The sequence below is a fragment of the Xiphophorus couchianus genome, chromosome 17 (genome assembly GCF_001444195.1).
Source record: "Xiphophorus couchianus chromosome 17, X_couchianus-1.0, whole genome shotgun sequence".
NCBI lineage: Eukaryota > Metazoa > Chordata > Actinopteri > Cyprinodontiformes > Poeciliidae > Xiphophorus > Xiphophorus couchianus.
In genome coordinates, this window is record NC_040244.1 from 933,162 (window position 1) to 952,481 (window position 19,320).

General features: G+C 35.5%; 1 protein-coding gene across 1 annotated transcript; it reads left to right on the forward strand.

Annotated features, from left to right (window-relative positions):
• The first annotated feature begins 2,530 nt into the window (after positions 1-2,530).
• LOC114160607 (23 kDa integral membrane protein-like) lies at positions 2,531-8,809 on the forward strand. Its single transcript, XM_028043249.1, has 9 exons — positions 2,531-2,782; positions 5,584-5,640; positions 6,026-6,145; positions 6,255-6,329; positions 6,782-6,865; positions 6,949-7,050; positions 7,641-7,673; positions 7,775-7,858; positions 8,554-8,809. Exons 1-9 carry the CDS (start codon positions 2,723-2,725, stop codon positions 8,626-8,628), a joined length of 690 nt encoding a protein of 229 aa, XP_027899050.1. The 5' UTR covers positions 2,531-2,722; the 3' UTR covers positions 8,629-8,809.
• Positions 8,810-19,320: the final 10,511 nt, after the last annotated feature.

Here is a 19,320-nt window from a genome sequence, read left to right on the forward strand (position 1 = left end):
ATACTAGATTATTCTGTTCCAGACACAGGATAACACACAGCAAGTTGTACGTCTTCATGGCGACAGTTTTATAATTATCTAACAGGTCAAGGATGCAGACATTTCTGCTGAGCGATAACCATGTTGAAAACAGTTTCTCTGCTGTTCCTCAGAGGCCTTCTGAGAAAGGAATCAAAGATGTCAACAACACAGAAACTTTCTTTATGCTAAGATGAAACAAATAAAGGCATATAAGACAAGAACATTATAAAGGCACATGAAACAACAAATATTTGATAATAATATATATAATTTACCTAATACTTTCCTACTGCAGTGTTTCCTGTGGTGTTTCATCCTGTCAAGTGGATGCAAATGTTTTCTTTGTCATTTCAGGAATGGGCCGTATTTGTCTCCGGATGGATGAGGCCTTTGACAATCCTTTCAAATTGTAAATTAGAAGAAAGATGATGGATGATTTAAAACAATAAAAACAAAAACTGTGTGTCATTTAATTTGCAGCTCATCCAACTTAAACATATTGGGTTAACTGGTCACAATTAATTCAATTAAATTTATCCACATAAGTTTATTAAATTGTCATGTTAAACAAATGTAAATAAAGTAAGTTTGACAAACATGATTCTATTACATGTGACCAATTAACACGATATTTTAAAAGTTGGAGCTTTTTTTCAGCATCACACATTGGATTGGGTTTAGTTAACAAAGTAGGTCTGTTTCATGACCTTAACTATTGTTTTACATCATTTCTTTGGGCATTATCTGATCTTATCAATTCTTTTCCTTTTTATCTGCCAAATTTTCCACCTGGTCACCACTGTGAACAGAAACAGGAAGGGAACAGGGCGAGAAATAATAACTTCCTGAAAGCCAAGTTGGAAAGTTCAAGTCGTATTTAAGAGTACAGGTTTTGTCACAGTTTAGAAAAAAGAGAAAAACTATTTAAAAATAATTTCAAAATCTAAGTATGTTCTAGAAAATATGAACCATGCAGCTGAAGCATTCAAACGTTTGCTAAAATCCTGATGAATTCCTAGAATTTTATTTTTACTTGACAGAAAAACACGAGAAGAATCTCCAGTTTTTTCATGCTGACCTTTGTTTTGTTTATTTCTGCAGCCACATCTGGAAAAGAGAAACATGGACAGGAAGTCATTAATTTCTATGTGTTTCCTGTTTTCCTGATGCCTGTAATTGGAAATGTCCGTTTGTCCAATTTTCCTAAGTCTGCACAAATATCCATAACCTGCACAGGATGTCTTATAGTAATAATATTGTTTTATATGTGTATTATATATGTATATGTTTTATAGAATAGCAATATTGCAATGAGAAACCATTAGTTTGTATTTTTCATTCTTTACTTTTAAAATATTTTCTCATTCAAAGATGAGGATGCAGATATTTGCTGTAGATTTTTTAAATCTTCTGCATCTTTCAGCAGCAAAAGGAGTTTAACACATAAAGCAAAAACTAAATACAAACACTACAGAAAAGAGAGAAAAACTCCATGCAGCTATATTTCTATCTGGTTTCTGTCGACGTTAAAAACTTTAGATTTTCCACTTTGATCTTGGAATCTTGTCATAATCTCAAAATTCTGAATTTTTATTTTTAAAACACTGAATTTAAGCTTAAAGTTCTGATTTTCATTTTATATTTTTACTTTAAATTCTGAATTTACTTTTATAATTTAAGTTTAGAAGTCACCATTTAATGTCAGCACCCTGGATTTATGACTTTAATCTAAACATTTTTACTTAATTTCAGAATTCTGACTTTAAACATGAGGATTTTATTTTTACTATTTGCCAGTAAGTTAAATACATAATTCTGATTTTAATCTCAGAATTTGGACTTTAATCTGGGTATTAAAATTTTTACTTTGCTCTCAGAATTAAAGTTCAGATCTGATCATCTCATATAATTCTGACTTTAATCTCAAAACTCTGACTAAATTGTGAGGAAAAAATTCAGACACTGAAGTCCGAATTCTTGCTTTATCTGCAGAGTTAAAGTTTTTAAATCCTCATTAATTTCATAATTCTGACTAAAGAAAAGAAAAGGATTCACTGTTTGCTTTACAAACAGTGAATCCTCCAAAGCAGTGACTCTTTCTGCTGCTGGTTTCTGGTTATTCACCCAGATGTAATTTAAATGTGTTATGTTATTTCAGAGAGTTACTCTGTTTTACTGCAGCGGCTGGAGACAGCTGAATGTTTTCGATGTGAACAGAAATCATCCAGAACTCCTTGCGGTTTTGGCTGCAGATGCTTAAATCTTAAAACTTTTCTAAGGAACTCTGAGCTCATGTTTCCCATCCTGACTTTCGCCAGTCGGGCCCCTTCAGACCTGAGCCAACCACAGCAGATAAACTGAGACCCACTGGAGAAAACTCTTCTCAATCTGTCCAAGATAAACAATCATCAGCCTTCGGGATTTTCTTGTTCTCTTTGCCTCTTGTTGATTTCTTTGACCTTTTATGGATTTCTGTTAGACCATTTCCCTCCAGTGTTGCTCAACCTGCAGTTGAGCTGCACTCAACCTCTCTTTCCTGCCAGTAATTTTCTCTAAAAAAATGCATGCTTTCCAGTTAACTACTCAGGATGTGATGTCATTTTGTGCCCCCCGCCCATATATTTGTTGGCAGAACCTTCCAGAACCTTCCAGAACCTCCCAGAACCGTCCAGAACCCTGACCTGCAGCATCCAGAGCAAAGATGGGGAAAGCAAACTCCTGCCTGAAGATAGCTTTTATCCTCCTCAATGTGTTTTTCGTGGTGAGTGCAACTATTTATAATTTCTGATTCTTTGGCAGCTTTATAAATATGCAAACCAAGTAGTTACTTTGCCAGCATATTAGTGCAGTTGTAGGAAAAATGTTTATTTGTTAGGATCTTCATTGGTTTCCACAAATTGGTGAGATATCACGTTTTACAGATACACACGACTCTTTCTTTGAAAATTAAACAAAAAAGGAAATGTTCTTTTTAAATCTCCGTTTTTTGTTTAATTTATTCCATTCCTGAATTGTTCAATAGGCAAAAGATTTTTGTAGCCGTTCACAGTTAATTTTGTCTCACAAGAGTAACTGGTAAAATTATTATGTATTCGATTAGAATAAAAAACTTTTCATAAAATGTTTCAGCTCTCGTTTTGCATTGAGGTGTGTCAAATGAAATAGTTATTCATACTGTTATTTCTTTCTTTAATTTTGTTCTTTCATTTATCATGTGTGTTTCTTGAAGTTGACTTATATTGGTTGTGTAAAAATAAACAGTTTGTTGTCTTACCACCCAAATGGTGTGGGTCCTGTGCGCTGGTCCGTCTGGCTGTCTCAGTTTTCCTGCTGGGAGAACTAAATCATAAGCCTGTTAAATCTGTATCAGTGGTTACTAACTTAATATGAAAACGTTCAACATCTCGGTTCACTGATCCGACTAACAATCCCAATTATATTGGTGTTCCACTTGGCGAACCCTCAGAATACAAATTAGCACTTGAATGGGATGGTTGGGCCTTACTGATGATGATACAGGTAGTGATACATAAGAACATTGCTAGAATTAATTACATTCATTTTAACATCCTGAGACTCACTAACTTCACTGTAGATGCTGTTGAGGGATTATCTTCTCAGTTACAAGCAACCTCAATCATGGCTTTGCAGAACTGAATAGCCTTGGACATGTTGCTGGCTAAAGTTTGCAGTATGTTTGGAAGTTCCTGTTGGTCACAACGGGCACTGAATGGACTGAAAAATCTCAGAAACGAGATGCAAGAAAACTCTGGAACTGATGACTGGATTCTGAAACGGTTTGAAAACTTTTTCGGACGTTGGAAAATTGTGATCATTTCTGTCATCGTTGTGAACTTGGTTGTTTTGTTCCTGGCAATCTGTGGACCGATCTGATGTTTCCCATGTATTCAGTCTCTCTGTACTAAATTCATGATGTCTGTGTTTGAAAAACCTAAAGTTCAGCAAATGTTAGTTCAGACTTTTGTTTCCCATCACGCTGATGTCCGATCCGGAAGAAGAATCAACCACTGAGGTAATCTTCATTGATCCCAATCCTCTTGACTCAAGGTTTAAAATGCCATTTGTGCTAAGAAGTGACCAGCAAGTGAAGAAGTATGATTTTGTGTAAACCATTCTTGATTTTCTTTTTAAAAGTTTTGAAGTGTTTTCATTTTGTTTTCATTTTTTCATTATTTGCTTATTTCCTACTTTATTTAGCCACATTTATTAGGGGCCTATCGCCCCCCCAGAAACAGCTGACTTCTAATAACATTTGTGATTTTATTGATTTAAAGCATCTAAACGATGAAGGTCAATGATTGAAGTTTTTGATTATTATTCCCTCTTTCCTTTTTGCCACATGTGATGTGAAGACGTTTACTTTTTTATTTATTGTTTCAACATATATTTTTTATTTACAACCATATATTCTTATTTTATCATCATAATCATTTACCGTATAATCCTTTATTATTTTCTTATTCCTTATTTTGAATTTTCGTTTTTTTCCTTTCAGTTGAAATCTCTTCCTATTTTTGAGATTTTTTGTTGTCTGTTTTATAGCTATTTCTTTTCCCTTTAAGAATAATTATTTTGAGTTGTTTCAAGAACAAAAAAAGTGTGAAATTGTCAAATGAAATAATTATTCATGCATTTCTTTCTTTCTTTAATTTTCTTCTTTCATTTATCATGTGTGTTTCTGGAAGTTGAGCAGCAGCTCAGAGCTGCAGCTTTAGCTCCGTTTGGGGAAATTGTCATTCTGTCTGTGAGAACGGCTCGGTTCCCTCCAACAGCCTCATTTCTGTATAAACACCTCACTGCTGATAAAGATAAAATAATATTCACACCTGCTCTGATTAAACTGTTGGACTCTCAGGGTGTGATGCAAGCAAGGCGATTATTGGAAACCACACATCTGTTATCTACTCTGTATATATGTGGAGCTGCGGTTTGAACAATGTCATTATGTTCTGTCTAATTTTCTGCTTGACCTTAACCTTGCACCTGATGACCTTGTTCCAAGAAACATTATTTTTGGTTGACTTCCTGGAATTGTTTTTGCGCCACCTAGGGGTCTAAGATGTGTATAAAATTGATGCTCTGCTGCTGCCTGGCAGAGTTTGTTTGACAGCCTCTGGCTGTACAACTTTCTCTCCCCTGCGCAGGTTTGTTCCTAATAAAGAACAGTGTTTTCTGTGTTTTCTGTTCTGCCTTTTAAATCCTGGTAATAAACCATTTTTCTGGGTTAACAGGTGAAAAAAGCAGGTAAAATCTAAAATCTGACAAAAATCTAATAACTTTAGATTTTTAGATTTAGTTTTATTTTAATGTAAATGGAAGCAGAACTTTTCTCAACTCTTTGTCTCCCTCTAGTGTCTTTTTGTTGCAATTACGTCTTCCACGATGCATCTGCGTAAACTCCCTTTAAAAAGTCTTTGCAATCCACTTTTAAAGTCTTATTTTACTCTCAACCCCTAATCTAACTATTCAAATGAGGCTCTATCGTTTTCATTTTATGTAATTTGTTAAACTGACACGCAGTATTTAACTTTCTGCTCGCAGGTCATTGGATTCGTGATGATACACGTGTCCGTGATATCCGGTACCAACACCTACCAGGTAAACCCGAACAGCGTTGCTATTAAGCATCGGGTTAGATGGAAGAAGTGAAGCAGACAGTTTCTGCACACACAAGGCGTTAAATTATCTACGAATGGCGCTGAATAAATTATTGTGTAGCCAGAAACTGTGTGATGTTTATTCAGACACGTAGCGCGTTTTGAAAGCAAAATCAGCTGATGGACTTTATTTTTCTACCATAAAATTTTAATGTTACAATATATTATGCTGCTTCTTGAACTCGATTTGCCTGCACTTAAAAATATTATATATGGATTATTTGATTTAGCGCCGCCCCTATGCGTAACATTTAGCGCATTTTTGCGCCAGTGGCTGAGCGTGACTGGGACTCAGCTGTAATCCGGTGTCTCTGTTGTTGTTTCAGGTTTCTGGATTCAATGACCTCAACCCGCTAAAGATGTGGGTGTTTGCCCTCGTCATCCTCTTCGTCGCCGTCCTGGGAATCTACGTCGCCATCGCAGAGAACAACATCGCCCTGAAGATCGTACGCAAAAAAAAAAAACGTTTACCACTTCCGAAATTCTCACAAAAATTTTAAACTTTTTTATTTCCATCAGCACAAAGTCTGATCTACTGTTTGGTTTCATTTACAGTTCGTAGGTTTGACGATAGTCATGATGATCATCTATCTGTTTATGGGGATTTTATTCACTATCTATAGAAAAGTGGTAATGTATCTGACTAATGTTGTGTTTCTCTGCAGTATTTTGTTCTCTTTTATCTGTACTATTATGTAAGATTTCTGACTTTAATCTCAGAATTTAAGTTCTCAAGTCATCATTTAATCTCAGAATTCTGACTGGACACATAAAGCATCTTTTATATTCTCACATGCAACCTAAATTACATTTTGAGAGAATTTGGTTTCCGTAGTTTTCTCGTTTCAGTCACTAGAGTCTGTTTTAATGATACAATCCCAGCAGAAGTTTTGGTTGTGGAGACCTTTACCAACTTTGGTCCATCTATCATTGAAAAGTAAAGTTTTGTGATGAACGGACCGACAGGAATCTGTTGGGAACTTAAAGTACCGGACATCTTGTTTGTTGTAACTTTTGTGCTCATTCTAATCTGTTCTTCTCTAGTCTAAGATTCTATTAATGCAGTTTTTCTGACTTTGCAGTTAACGGATAATTTCAACAACTCTGATAGAGAAATTATGAATTTCTTAATTAACGGGACCCAGTCTGACGCGATTCAAAGAAACGTAAGGCTTTTTACCAAGATAAGCTAACAGTTTTTATGCAGTTTTGAGATGGATCACGTACTTAAAGTCGCCTGTGGTTGCAGGGCAAATGCTGCGGAGCGTTTGGTGCAGAAGACTGGGGCACGAAAATCCCAGAGTCCTGCAAATGCACTGAATCTGACTCGAAATGTAAACCCAAACCTCAGGTTGGTTACATGCAAACATGTCACAATGTAATTCAAGCATTTTCAATGGGAAGCATAAAAGATATACAAATATTGTTCTGAATCAAACTTTCACTGTGTTTATATAAGGTCCAAATATAAACACAGTGAATTAAAACCTTTAATTTATGGTCCAAACGTCAGAGCAGGAAGATACAGAAATCTAACAACTAGAAAGGTTTGTTTATGTTTCAACATTTGAAACATAAACAAACCTTTTTTTCTGGAACATTTTTGAAATTATTGTCAACATTTTTGAGTTTTTAAGCAATTTTTTTGACTTTCAAATGCAGAAGTTAACTTGTTTTTCTGGAAATTTTCTGAGATTAATCTAAAGATTCTGACTATTTTTCTACCAAATTTTAAACTTTTGAAATTCAAAATATTTCTTGTTTTTTCTGGAAATTTTCTGAGTTTAACCTCAAAATTTCTTGGCGAACATTAACTCAGTTTTTTTAAACTACAATGTGCCATAATATAAGACTGAATAAAAACAATTTTTTAAATTCATTTTTTTAACAATACACCCATAAATCACATTTAGTTCTAAAATTTGATCTTTGTCCCAACAGGGAACTGAGGGTCCAGATAAAATCTTTTCTCAGGTATTTAATCAGCTTATTTGCAAATTGTTCTGAATTCAGTCATCATTCCCATTCTGTCATGGTTTTGAAAATATTTAATGTTTCTGTCTTTTCTTCCACAGTCCTGCAAAGACGTTTTGTTAATGGTATTTAGACTGCCTCCCTCTTTTGCCATGGCACTATTCTATGGATTTGTTTGCATCGAAGTAAGTTTGAACTCTGATCTCTTTTACCATCAGGGGTTTCCAGCCTTTGTTTCAGACGTTGCAAATACAATGTGCCCATCGTTTCAAGCAGCGTTGTAGTCATCAATTCCATGGATAAACTGGTAGTAGCACTGGTTTACAGCATTATAGGACCATTGTAGATTTTAAAAAGAGTAAATATCTGCCAAAAAAATCTGAAATTTTGAAATTAATCGCACAAATCTTCTAGAAAAAAAGATGGAAATTTCTGAGCTTCTTGGAGCTCAGAAAAATGACTATGACATATCTTTAGAAAAATCTTTGAAGCGGCAGAGTTTCAAATGTCAAAAATGTTCAACTTTTGAAACTCAGATTTTTCCATGATTTCTTAAAAGAAAATTTCTGGGATTCATCTCAAAAGTTCAGATTTCTTTGGTAGAAAATGACCTTGTTTTGCTCTTAGAAGCAAAGGCTCTTAGAAGGTGTCCTTTAATAATAATGATTAATAATGTAATATACACTCAATTCGCTCTGACATAACAAGAATCATCCCAGAATCTATTATTGTTATTTTATTGGCTGAAGGCTGCCCCTATATGTTCATTGCACCAGTTAAAGATCAGAAAACTCAAAGCAGAGGTACATAACAGGAATTAAGAGCAGATTTTTGCTTTTTTTCCTGTTTTTGATCTTTAACAGTTTTCTTGTTTTTACAGATTCTGCTTGTGGCGTTCGGCTTCCTCCTGATCTATCAAATCAAAAAATCCGACTCTGGCCGTTCTTTCACATGAGGAACCTTGAAAGTCATACGTTCTTTCTGTCTTTTCAAGAAAAAATTAAGACATCATCAACTGACTGGTCCATATAAACTGTAAATTGGTAAAATGTAAATAGAATCCCACCGTAAACTAATGGTGGAAAACTAGTAAGAAATCTGCAAATAACCAACGAAAATAAAGTTTTAAAATGATATGTTCTTGTCAGAGGTTTTGGCTTTGCTGTGGATTAAATCTTTTACTGAAATATAATCATAATCTGCCTGTTTTAATAGTTTGTACCTTTTAAATGCATTAATGCACGGTGGAAACCATCTTAGCGCTACTGCAGAAACATCCACCATTTTCCTTTGTTTGGGGATTCAGCCAATCAGCACAAAGGAAAATGGAAGGTGATCTCGGATTGGCTGCCAATAGACTTTTACAGCCAATAGCGTGTCAGCTAGTATTTCAGCTTCATATGCTGCGTTTTCTTTTGATAATATGCACTATAAAAATAAGGGATTAAAGTCCTACGAGAATAAAATCAAAAATAGTTTGAGAATACAGTCGTAGTATTACGAGACAAGGTCATAATATTCTGATTATTGGTTAAACCATAATATTGGTGAAAGACTTAATTTTTGTAATATTACAACTTTATTCTTGTGAAATTGTGACTTTATTCTATTAATTTTGACATTTATTCTTGTACAATTTTATTCTCTTGATTCTATGACTTTGTTCTCATATTATGATTTTATTTTTATACAACTTTATTCTCATAAGTTTATTTATGTATTTTTTTTTTGTAAGTCCTGGGTCACAAAAATAGGTAGATTTTTTTTATTTTTTTGCAAGTAATTTTACAGAAAAATCTAGAAATACATTGGGGTTGACTGTACACTGGTTCCAAAATGTTTTACAAATAAAAATCTAATGAAGGTGTGTACGCATTCAGCTCAAATGAATGCAGTACTATGTTTGGTCGGAGTTACAACAGTAACAGTCATTTAATGTCACATAGTTAACTGAGCCAATCCGCGGATCCAGGGTGAAAGGTCAGGGAAAGGAAAACAAACACAAGAGCCGACCACCAGAGGGCGTAAGGACGGTGGTAGCTACTAGCTAACAGTTCCGTGATGCTTAGTACACAATTTTCTACTTAAATTAACAAATAATTTTCATTAATAACATCGTCTAGAAAAATATACACTTATATAGCAAGGAGTATTTAATTAATATAAATAAACGTTATACTTTTTTATGTAGATTTTAAGAATAATCCGGAAGTATTTCTTTAGCGCATGCGCAAATGAGTCAAATGTACGGATAGTGCTTCCGGAACAGGTCGTGAAGTGGCAGAATCTAAAGAACCGTGTAATTTGGTTCTATCTAAATGAATTAAAGTGAAAGTTTATTTTCTAAAAATTGACATTTTGATCAACACTCCATGTCAGAAGGCGGCGGTTATGCAAACCAGACATTTCTCGGATAAATTAATTTGGCAGAAAGGCTGCGTTTTAGACTTTTATTTAAAACAATGTGAATTCGTTTCTGTACACATTTTTATAATCTCGATTTTAAAAATGAGTCAAACTTTGTAGAAACTGGCAGCGGAAACAGATTTACTAAAACAGAAAGAAGCAGCTGCTGCCGCCATTAGCCACGGAAGCCGGGAAGACGCCAGGCTGAGTGGTGGGAGGATAATTAGAGGATTGGGAGCAGGTGTTCCCGTCGGGTCAGGAGCTGCTGAAGGCGGGAATGACTCAGGACAACCGCTGAGCAGGAAGAGTGAGTTTCTGGAAACCAGCAACAAGCCTCATAATGTGAGTAAACCGTTTAAAACCTTCACACAGTTGTTATTTCCAGCACTTTTGATCTCTCAAACTGTGACTGATTGTTTGCTCTGGGTGCTAAAGCGGAGTTTTTTTTTTTTTTGCAGTGTGATGAAATATGATTGTTTCTCTTAAGTTGAATTATGTATCTTTAGATCTTCTGCTGTGTTTCTGGCAGATTTTCCCCCTCTGTTTGTGGAGCTTTACTGGTTACACTGGCTTTACTTGGAGTTGGTTTAGGAGCACAGTTGGGCTCCTGGAGGTGAAGTTGGGGTGTGAATGAAACTATTTTGGTTTTGTTTACCTCTTGGCTGTTTGGGCTGCAGTTGCTCCATGCTAATTCAGCCCCGGTTCAACCTGCCAGCAGATGCTTTTCACCGCAGGTGGGCTCAAAGTTTTCCGCTCCGTGTTGTTTTCCATGTCCGAGTCTCCTTGTAGCAGTTCACCTTGCTATGCTGCCATGTCTGTAGAACTGCTGCTTTGGTTTTGTTTCAATCTTATGAGGTCGCTGTTTATGTAGATGTGAATTTGGGTTTATGAAAAATACTGCTTACTGAATATTAACTGTACTTTGCTTGACGCGTCAATGATAAGTTTTAAAAGGAAAGAATAACATATCAGCATAGCAGCTGTTATAAATGTGGGCAAAACTTTGACAATATTCCTCTAATCTCTGAAAAACACAATTTTGCAATTGTGATGTTTACATTAAATAAGAAATGCAGTTAAAATCACATATAAATATGTATGTTCATGCCATAAAGTCATTAAAAAAACATTCCTTGCCATCATACCACTTCCTGTCGTCTTCTTAGTGGTTTGCGCCAGTAGTAACATCCGGTTTTTGATCATGTGATGAGAAAGTATTTCCTTTGCACTTTTTCGAAATAAACCAATTTTGATACAGACAAAAAGCCTCATCCTAGCACATAATGCGACTTTATTCTGGTATTAAAGTCGTAACGATACGACTATATTCTTCCACTTCTCTTAATATTTTCTTCTTTTTATTTTCTGTAGCCTTAACACTCCGTCATAAAAAAGAAACACAAAATACCAAACTGCAGTTGGCAAATGCACAAAGGGACAAAGGTCCTCATTTCTGGAGACAAAAAAAAGCCGTTATCCCCAATTCTGAGCAAAAGTAAAAATGTCTGAATTCAAAGAATTACAAGAAGACTTCTTATTTTTAAAATTTGTAAAAAGAAAAAAGGCTGAGATCCGATCATAAAGAACCGTCGGGTTTGACTCTTGACTCTGATCTTTTATTTTATGAACATGTTCAGCTCAAACAGGGAGGATCTGGTTTTGAAACCTTTTTCTGTTTTTGTTTTGTCACGTTTTTCTCGGAGTATTCTATATATAGAATATTTTATATATGAATAAAAAGCATGAAGCATTACATTTAAAGAAAATATGATAAAATCTAAATGTGATATTTTTCAATTTAAAATATAAAAGCTTGGGGATAAAAGAGCGACTTTCCATAACCGACCGCCAGGTGGCGGTAAAAGCCAGAAAAACAGCTGAAACCTGACATAAGGAGGATCAGAGGTGTTTGTTTTTGAGGTGTCAGATTTAACTGAGTGTATTTTAAGTTGATGCTTTTGTGCGGCTGATCACTCTGTCAGGCTTCCTGTGATTTGATGGACGATCTGAACACGGCGGCTCAGCAGCCACGTCCCGTCTAAACCTCCTCCTTCCCAACGCTGTCAGCTGAGCTGCTGCTCAGTGAATCTGTCTTTGTTTGGGGGTGATGTGCTCTGTCAAACCTGTTCCTGCTACAAAACAGCTTCTCAAACCTGATCAGACTCAGTGGGAGGGATGCTTGGACTCCCAGTTGATCAGCAACCACAGGTATATCCAAGCTGCTCCTCAAACCAGTTAAAGAATTAACATCAGTTTTCTAGAGAGGCATAAAGAATTTAAAATTAGCTGAACATGAAATAAAACCTGATGCTACCTCTAAAAACATTTAACTTTTTGTTTGTAGTTTAAACTTTTTATTTCTTTTCCATTTCTGCATTTACTTTATAATAAAATTTTCTTGCGTATATTGTCTATTTCTGTTACATATAAAATAAACACCTTAAATTATACATGCTAATTCAAATAAGCAGATGTAGTAGATGCATAATTAATTCAGTTTGTACTTTATTAGTTGCTTTATATTCAATAAATTATAATTATAATTGAAAAATAAATTGGAGAAAAGTGACTAATTTAACTTTGACTCATTATCTAGTTGTAGAGTTTGTTGTTTTGATTCTGTTTGTAGCTGAGGAAACAATTTAGTTTTTCATGAAAAAAACTTTGGAGTAAAACCATTAGGAAATTTTCTAGAAAACTTGGACATTTCTGAGCTCAAAATAGAAAATTTGCGAGAACTCAAATCGAGATTAATCTCACATTTTCTATAAAAAACTTTGCTAGAACAGTAAAGAAACAAAAGGGGGAAAAATTCAAATTGTCAACTTTTAAAACCAATTTTTGTTCTGAGCTTAATCCAAAGATTTCTGAGGCTCCTTTTCTTGCAAATTTTCAACTTTTGGATTTTATCTAGGAAATTTCTGAGCTCAAAATTTGAATTAACTTTTGTTTTTTCCTGTCTATGACTCGTTATCGTAGATTTGTCGTCTTTTCTTTGAGCTGCAACCTGTTTGTATTTCTGCACATTGAGAGGAAATGGAGACTTGAACAGGAACGGCTCCCGTGTCTTCGCTGTTTTGACGGGTAAAGAATCTGATGATTCACGTTCAGGGTGAATGTCTCGCTCAACAAATACCTGGGAAAAAAAATCTCATTTTATCACCAACAGAACCGGAGCCATGTAATCGTGCCAAGAGGCATGATTAGTATGAATGAATCCACAAGCATATGGAGTCAAAATGTCTGCCAGGAAAAGATGCCAAACATCAAAAATGCATGAAATTTCATTGCCAGCTTGGGTCAGACGCTGATTAATTCCTGGCGTTCCGGTAATAAACGTCGATCTGAATTTCAGGAGCAGCGCGGCAGAAATTTGAAGACGTTTTCTCTTCTCAGGTCAGATTGGACTCCCATTAACCTCACTGCTAATGGTCACTTAAACCCCAACAAGGAGGAGGATGATCTGGACTAATTTCAATTAATTTCATGCTGTTTCCAGCAGTGAAGCGCAGAACTGTGGAAATGTTTTTGATATTTCTTTGTGTGGAGCAGAACTTGAGAATGATAGTTTTGGAGAGTTGGCCAAAAATGTAAATCACTTTCTGTCTTTCTTTCCATCCAAATGATTTCTGTTTTTTAGAATAAAGAGGGTTTTAGCAGTTGAACGTCAAATGTTTCTCCTGAGATTTTGGCTCTTACCTCGCCTCACCTGGATGGAATGTCTCTCGAGAAAATCATCCAGATAAACGAGGCGTCCTTAAGATTCTCAGGAGGAAATCTCTGTTTTCTGCAAGATGTGGAGTTTTTCACTGTTACTGCATGGACAATTATGGAGCAAAATTATTAAAGTTTTTATGTAGCTTCAATATATTCCTGAGCACAATCTGATGGAACAACTGAGCAGGTTTCCCAGATTTCCTGCAGCAAAGCGATTTAAATTAGAACGATTTTTACTACCTGATATTCATGGAGTTTCTTTAGTCTATCATAACTTTTCCTGGAGGAGAAATTGTTCCGGAAATTATTGTGATGAATAATATAGTTAAGTGTTATAACTTAATAATGCGAGAACAGATTCTCGCAGATCAAATTCTTCTGAGCATTTAAATCTGGAAGACATTTTTAAATATCCCAAATAAACAAAACAGAAACAATAAAATATATTATGAAATCTTTGTAAACAAAATTATCCTTCAAAAAAATGTTAAAGTTGAGACCAAAGGACCAGACTGGAGACGTTCATCACCCAGTTTCTGGTAGAAAGAGAGAAAAGAGGAAAATGATAAATCATGCAAATGGAACTTATTGAGTTTGTTTTAATTGATCATTTAATTGATTTATTGCGACAGCCGTAGCTGTGGTCCAACTATTCACTCCTGAAGCAATTTTAGGAAAGATCTGGATTATTTAGAATAACCAAATCACATGCAGTCAAAAGTATTCATACTCCTTGAACTTTTCCATATTTAGTCACATTAAAATTACAAATATATTTCATTGGAAATAAATGTGAAACATGATTCAAAACATTTTTTTACTGGTTAAAAACTGGAACTAGAATGGTCCAGTCAAAGTCCAGACCTAAACCCAACTAAGAATAACTGCTGTCTAAACGTTCTCCATCTAATCTGAGTTTGAGCTTTTTGGTAAAGAAAGTTTCAGTCACTAGATGTGAAAAGCTGGAATTAAATCACATTTACTGTCATGACTTCCAGATTCTAGTAAATATGTAGAATTGGTTGCATAAGTTAAATCGAGCGCAAAAATGTCCATTTGCATGATTTATTATTTTTGTCTTTCTACTAAAAACTGGATGATAAAACTCTTCAGTTTGGTGTTTTGGTCTCAACTAAACTTATTTTTTGAAGGACACTTGTGTTTAGAGACTTTATAATTTATTTTATTTGTAGTTTATTTATTATGAATATTTAAAGTATCTTCCATTTTCAGCATGAAATGTTCAGTAGAATTGAAAGCTTATTTATCTTGTTTTCATTTTGCCAGTATCGTTGCATTACTGCAAAATGGTCTCAAAGCAATAATATTATCATTTATCGCAATAACTTCTGAGACGATTTATCATCCAGCAAAATGTTTCGTGACAGTTCTACATATGTGCAAATATTTTCTCTGGTTAGCAGCAGAAGCAGATTGAGTTTCCAGAAACAACAAACTTGTCCTCCGCCATTGTTTCACGTTCTGTCATCATTACTGATAATCATCAGCGTAGAGGAAACGGCCATCTGTCTCACTTCTCCAATTTAAACTATCGCATGCACAAAATAAATTACAAAAAGGCCATTACTAATATCCAAGAGGTGTCGATGCTGTTATAAATTCACAACATTAGTGCAGTCATTAAGAAATCTGGGTCAGCACACAGAGTAGCTGGAGGGTTATTAATGTCATGAAGGAGTCCAACCAGGCGGGATGACTGAAACCAGCTCTGTTTGTAATGGATGAACTCAGGTGAGTCCAGACCCGCCCACTCGCTCTGCAGTAAGAGATTAACAACAGACATGAAGCGGCGCAGCATCGTTCGCCATGTGAGTCCGCCTCTCCTCCGCAGAGACGCAAACTGCACTTTGACTGGAGGAGACGTTCCTCAGTCCGATTAGTTTAAACTCCGTTCGGTCCAACAAACGTAAAATCCTCTAGTTTATCAATCAATAAATCAATTAATACTCAACAAATTATCTTTATTTTTGTGTCTCTTCTCTTTCTTCCCAAACCTCCAGCCAGTTACTTTTTAAAGGGGTGGTATTATATATTTTCCAATCAAATAAAGTAAATTCCAACAACTGCTACCTTCTGCTTTCTATATCAAATTTTTTTAACGCCTTGAAATTGGGCCTCAGCCCCTTTAAGAAGCTCCAGCTCTTTCTGAAACTCCGCCTTCAGAAAAACATCACAACATGGCTGATCTGTTAACCATTTAAAGAGGCAGTTTTATGTAAAATTATCTTTTTTTGAGCTTTACATCACGCCAGGTTATTCCCTTATCAAAACATACCTGCTGTGTTGCTTTAATGCGTATTTGAGACATTCCTGAATCTCCATGGGAACCATTCAGCTGTGTGAAACAGCTGGGTGGACCTAGCCCCGCCTTCGAGGCACAGCTCCTCCTCCAGGCCAGCAATTAGCAAACACATCCGTTGACCTCATTATAGGAGCTATTTCTCCATGAAATGCCGGTAAAAATGTTAAAGAGTTAACAGAGGAGCCATGTTGGGATGACGTCCTGAAGGCGGAGCTTCAGAATGAGCAGAAGCTTCTTAAAGAGACGGGCCCAATTTCAAGGCTTTAAATTACAAGTGAAAATTTCTTCTAAGTCCTATTTGATATATGTAGCATTATTTTATCAATTGAAAATAACATAATTTCCTGATTGTGCTATAAAATGGAACTGTGACTAGAAAACACATATTGTCCCCTAGAAGGGAAGTTTTTCCTCTCCACTGTCGCCTCATGCATGCTCGGTACCAGGGATTGCTGTAAAGTCAAAAAACAAAACACAAGCAATCTTTCTGCTGTTGCGACATCCAGGAAAATCTAATTCTCCAAGTCAATGACTCGATGCAGCCTGCTGGGACGTTTTACCAGTTGGCTGCATTGTTTTTCTACTGGGATCATACTGGAAACATGTAATGGACTTTGAATCCATCAGTGTGACTGGATTGAATTGCCTGTACATCAACGGGAACTGTTTGTTTTCCAAACGGCTTTCAGACGACACTTCATGTTGTAAATAAACTGAACTGATTTGGATTTCAGTCTTTGTGAAGCGCCGGGATTTTCCTCTGGTGAATCGGTGCTTTATAAATAAACGCCGCTGAATAAATGTTTGTGATGAGGAAACTTCTCCTTTTACAGTTTAATCTGATTCCCAGCCTTCATCTCCGGCTGGATGGCGTCTTATGGGCTTAAAGCTGCTGCTCTCAGGCTGGCTGGGGGAACTTTGAGCTGGTGCTGTTGGTTCTGATTGGAACAAGCTGTTTGGACCTCTGGCATGTGGGTCAGAACCAGGTGGGATTATATTTCCTCTCTGACTCAGAAACACCAACTAGCCAGTTATTTTAGCACAGAACCTGCTGTGGATGTTTGTTTGTGTGAAATTTGAATTTATCTGATGTTGCTTTGAGTTTTGGATTTTATTGTGCATATGGGTTAAAGCATATTGTTTTATTGTGTGCAATGATGATTAAATACTTTATTTTAGACAACTTAATGATTGCTAAATGGTCAGTTTATTGTAATTTTAGTAAAATTAGAGGAAAATTTAGAATACAGGCCTAACCAGCTAAAAACGTCTGTTTTTTAGCTTTCATTGACTAAAATGTGTTTTTATATAGTAAATACCTTATTTGATTGTACAAATATTATTTGATAAAAGTAATTCTTAAAATGGGTAATTTATTGATGATCATGCTTTACAGATGGGAATTGAAAACATGAATTAAATGTCATTATGAATCAAACTGTTTTGGATTTCTTTTTTAACCTGTGATGTTTTGAGATGATTTAATAAAATGATGGAATGGAAAAAACCAACTAATCCCCATTGAAAAGGATGCAGTGGTTATTTCAGAGGAATAAATCGTTGATGTGTGATAGCAGCGTGGCTTTTTTAAAAATAACTGAGCTCATCTTGTGGATAATGGCGTTATGTTCTGTGAAAATGTTTTGTAGAGTGACCAAGTTTATTTTTATTTCTCCTCTTGCTTTTTAACATTAAAGCCCACTGAGCAAGCTGGGAGCGTGAGCAGAGACATGACAGGATGTACTTTCTTCTCCTTTCTAGTCTGTTGACAGCAGAATTATGCTTCTTTAAGTCTGTATTCTTCTGCGGTTCGGTTTGATTTTTCTGCGAATAACGCAGCCTTTAATGTCAAACAGAAGCTCCCACTTCACGACGCACCGAGTGGGCGACGAATGTCCTCAGCAGGTTGTCTAACAGTCTTTGATTTCTTCCCATTGTGTGTTTGTTTTTTTCTCACATGGACATTTACATAGAGCATACATGCAATCGAAACCACATATTTGCCTTCACTGAATAAAGACACAAACACGTTTTATTTCTCGGTCTGAAGTTAAACCAGACCAAATATTTCTTGTTGTGTGAGAAATATAAGAATATTTCTATTTTCCAGAAACCTGGATAACATTTTTTAAAGGATTTTTTGTAACTTTCCTCAGTTTCTAAAGTTTACATTTGTAACCCGTATTTGTGTCTGAGCTCCAGTACATCGACTTTACAACAAAAACACTTGGGTTCTTTGAATTAATTTAAACAAGTGGTTAACATCACCTGGTACATTAAATAAAATATGATAAATAACCCCAAACTACAGAGCAATGGCTGCTAATGAGCACCAACAGCTGTAAAATTAAACAGATAAAATCGATTGTAACAGATGAAAATGTATACAAAACACAACAGAATGACACATAGACTCTTTATGACATTTTGTCCAAAATATAAAACCTGTAAAGAAAACAGAGCTGATCCCAAGAAATGCAACAGAAAAAGGAGGAGGATATGTCAGTTACTGGTTGCTATGGTAACCACCAACTGTCAATAGCAGCAGTTTATAATTTCTATACCAATAAATGTCAGGAGAAACTAACTTTTTGACTAAACCAAATTAATTTGAGGAATAAATAAACCAGTTTTGACAAAATACACATTTACAATATTGTTAAAATTAAACTCTGTTGCATTTACAGTTGGTTAATCTCAGGGATGCATATCTTTTTAAAATGTCTGACTTGGGTCAAACCTTTTGGGCTTCCTTCCCCAAACTTCTCAATAGTGTGTGGAGTTCTGGCTGGTTCCTCTTAAAAGAACTCAAATCTGTCAGCAAACCTGTCAGACGTTTGTGGAAGGAAGACTCAAAAAGTTTGGATATTAACCAAATCTATGTAAAACTTAACCAAAAAAAATTAATCTCTAAAAAAAATTTCTTGTCAAGTCTTCTGGTGTTTAGTAAATGCATAGTACTCATGTGACGTCACACTTCTGGGAGCTTTGTAGCTGACAGCCATTTTGGTAGGCATTAACAGTCATAGCAACTGTCACGACAGATGCTTTGACTGTCCATAGCAACCGCTATGGACAGTTGCTATGGACTGTTAATACAGTTAATACAGTCCATAGCAACTGTCATAACAGTTGCTATGACAAGAATAAACAAGCCACAAGCTTAGAACTAGCTCTTACTCAATTCCAGTTTGAATACTT

Excerpts from the sequence above, each read along its gene's own strand:
- LOC114160607 (XM_028043249.1), top strand. The coding sequence starts at position 2,723 with ATGGGGAAAGCAAACTCCTGCCTGAAGATAGCTTTTATCCTCCTCAAT. Across the intron at positions 2,783-5,583 it reads TCCTCAATGTGTTTTTCGTG|GTCATTGGATTCGTGATGAT; the intron begins GTGAGTGCAACT and ends TTCTGCTCGCAG. Across the intron at positions 5,641-6,025 it reads CCGGTACCAACACCTACCAG|GTTTCTGGATTCAATGACCT; the intron begins GTAAACCCGAAC and ends TTGTTGTTTCAG.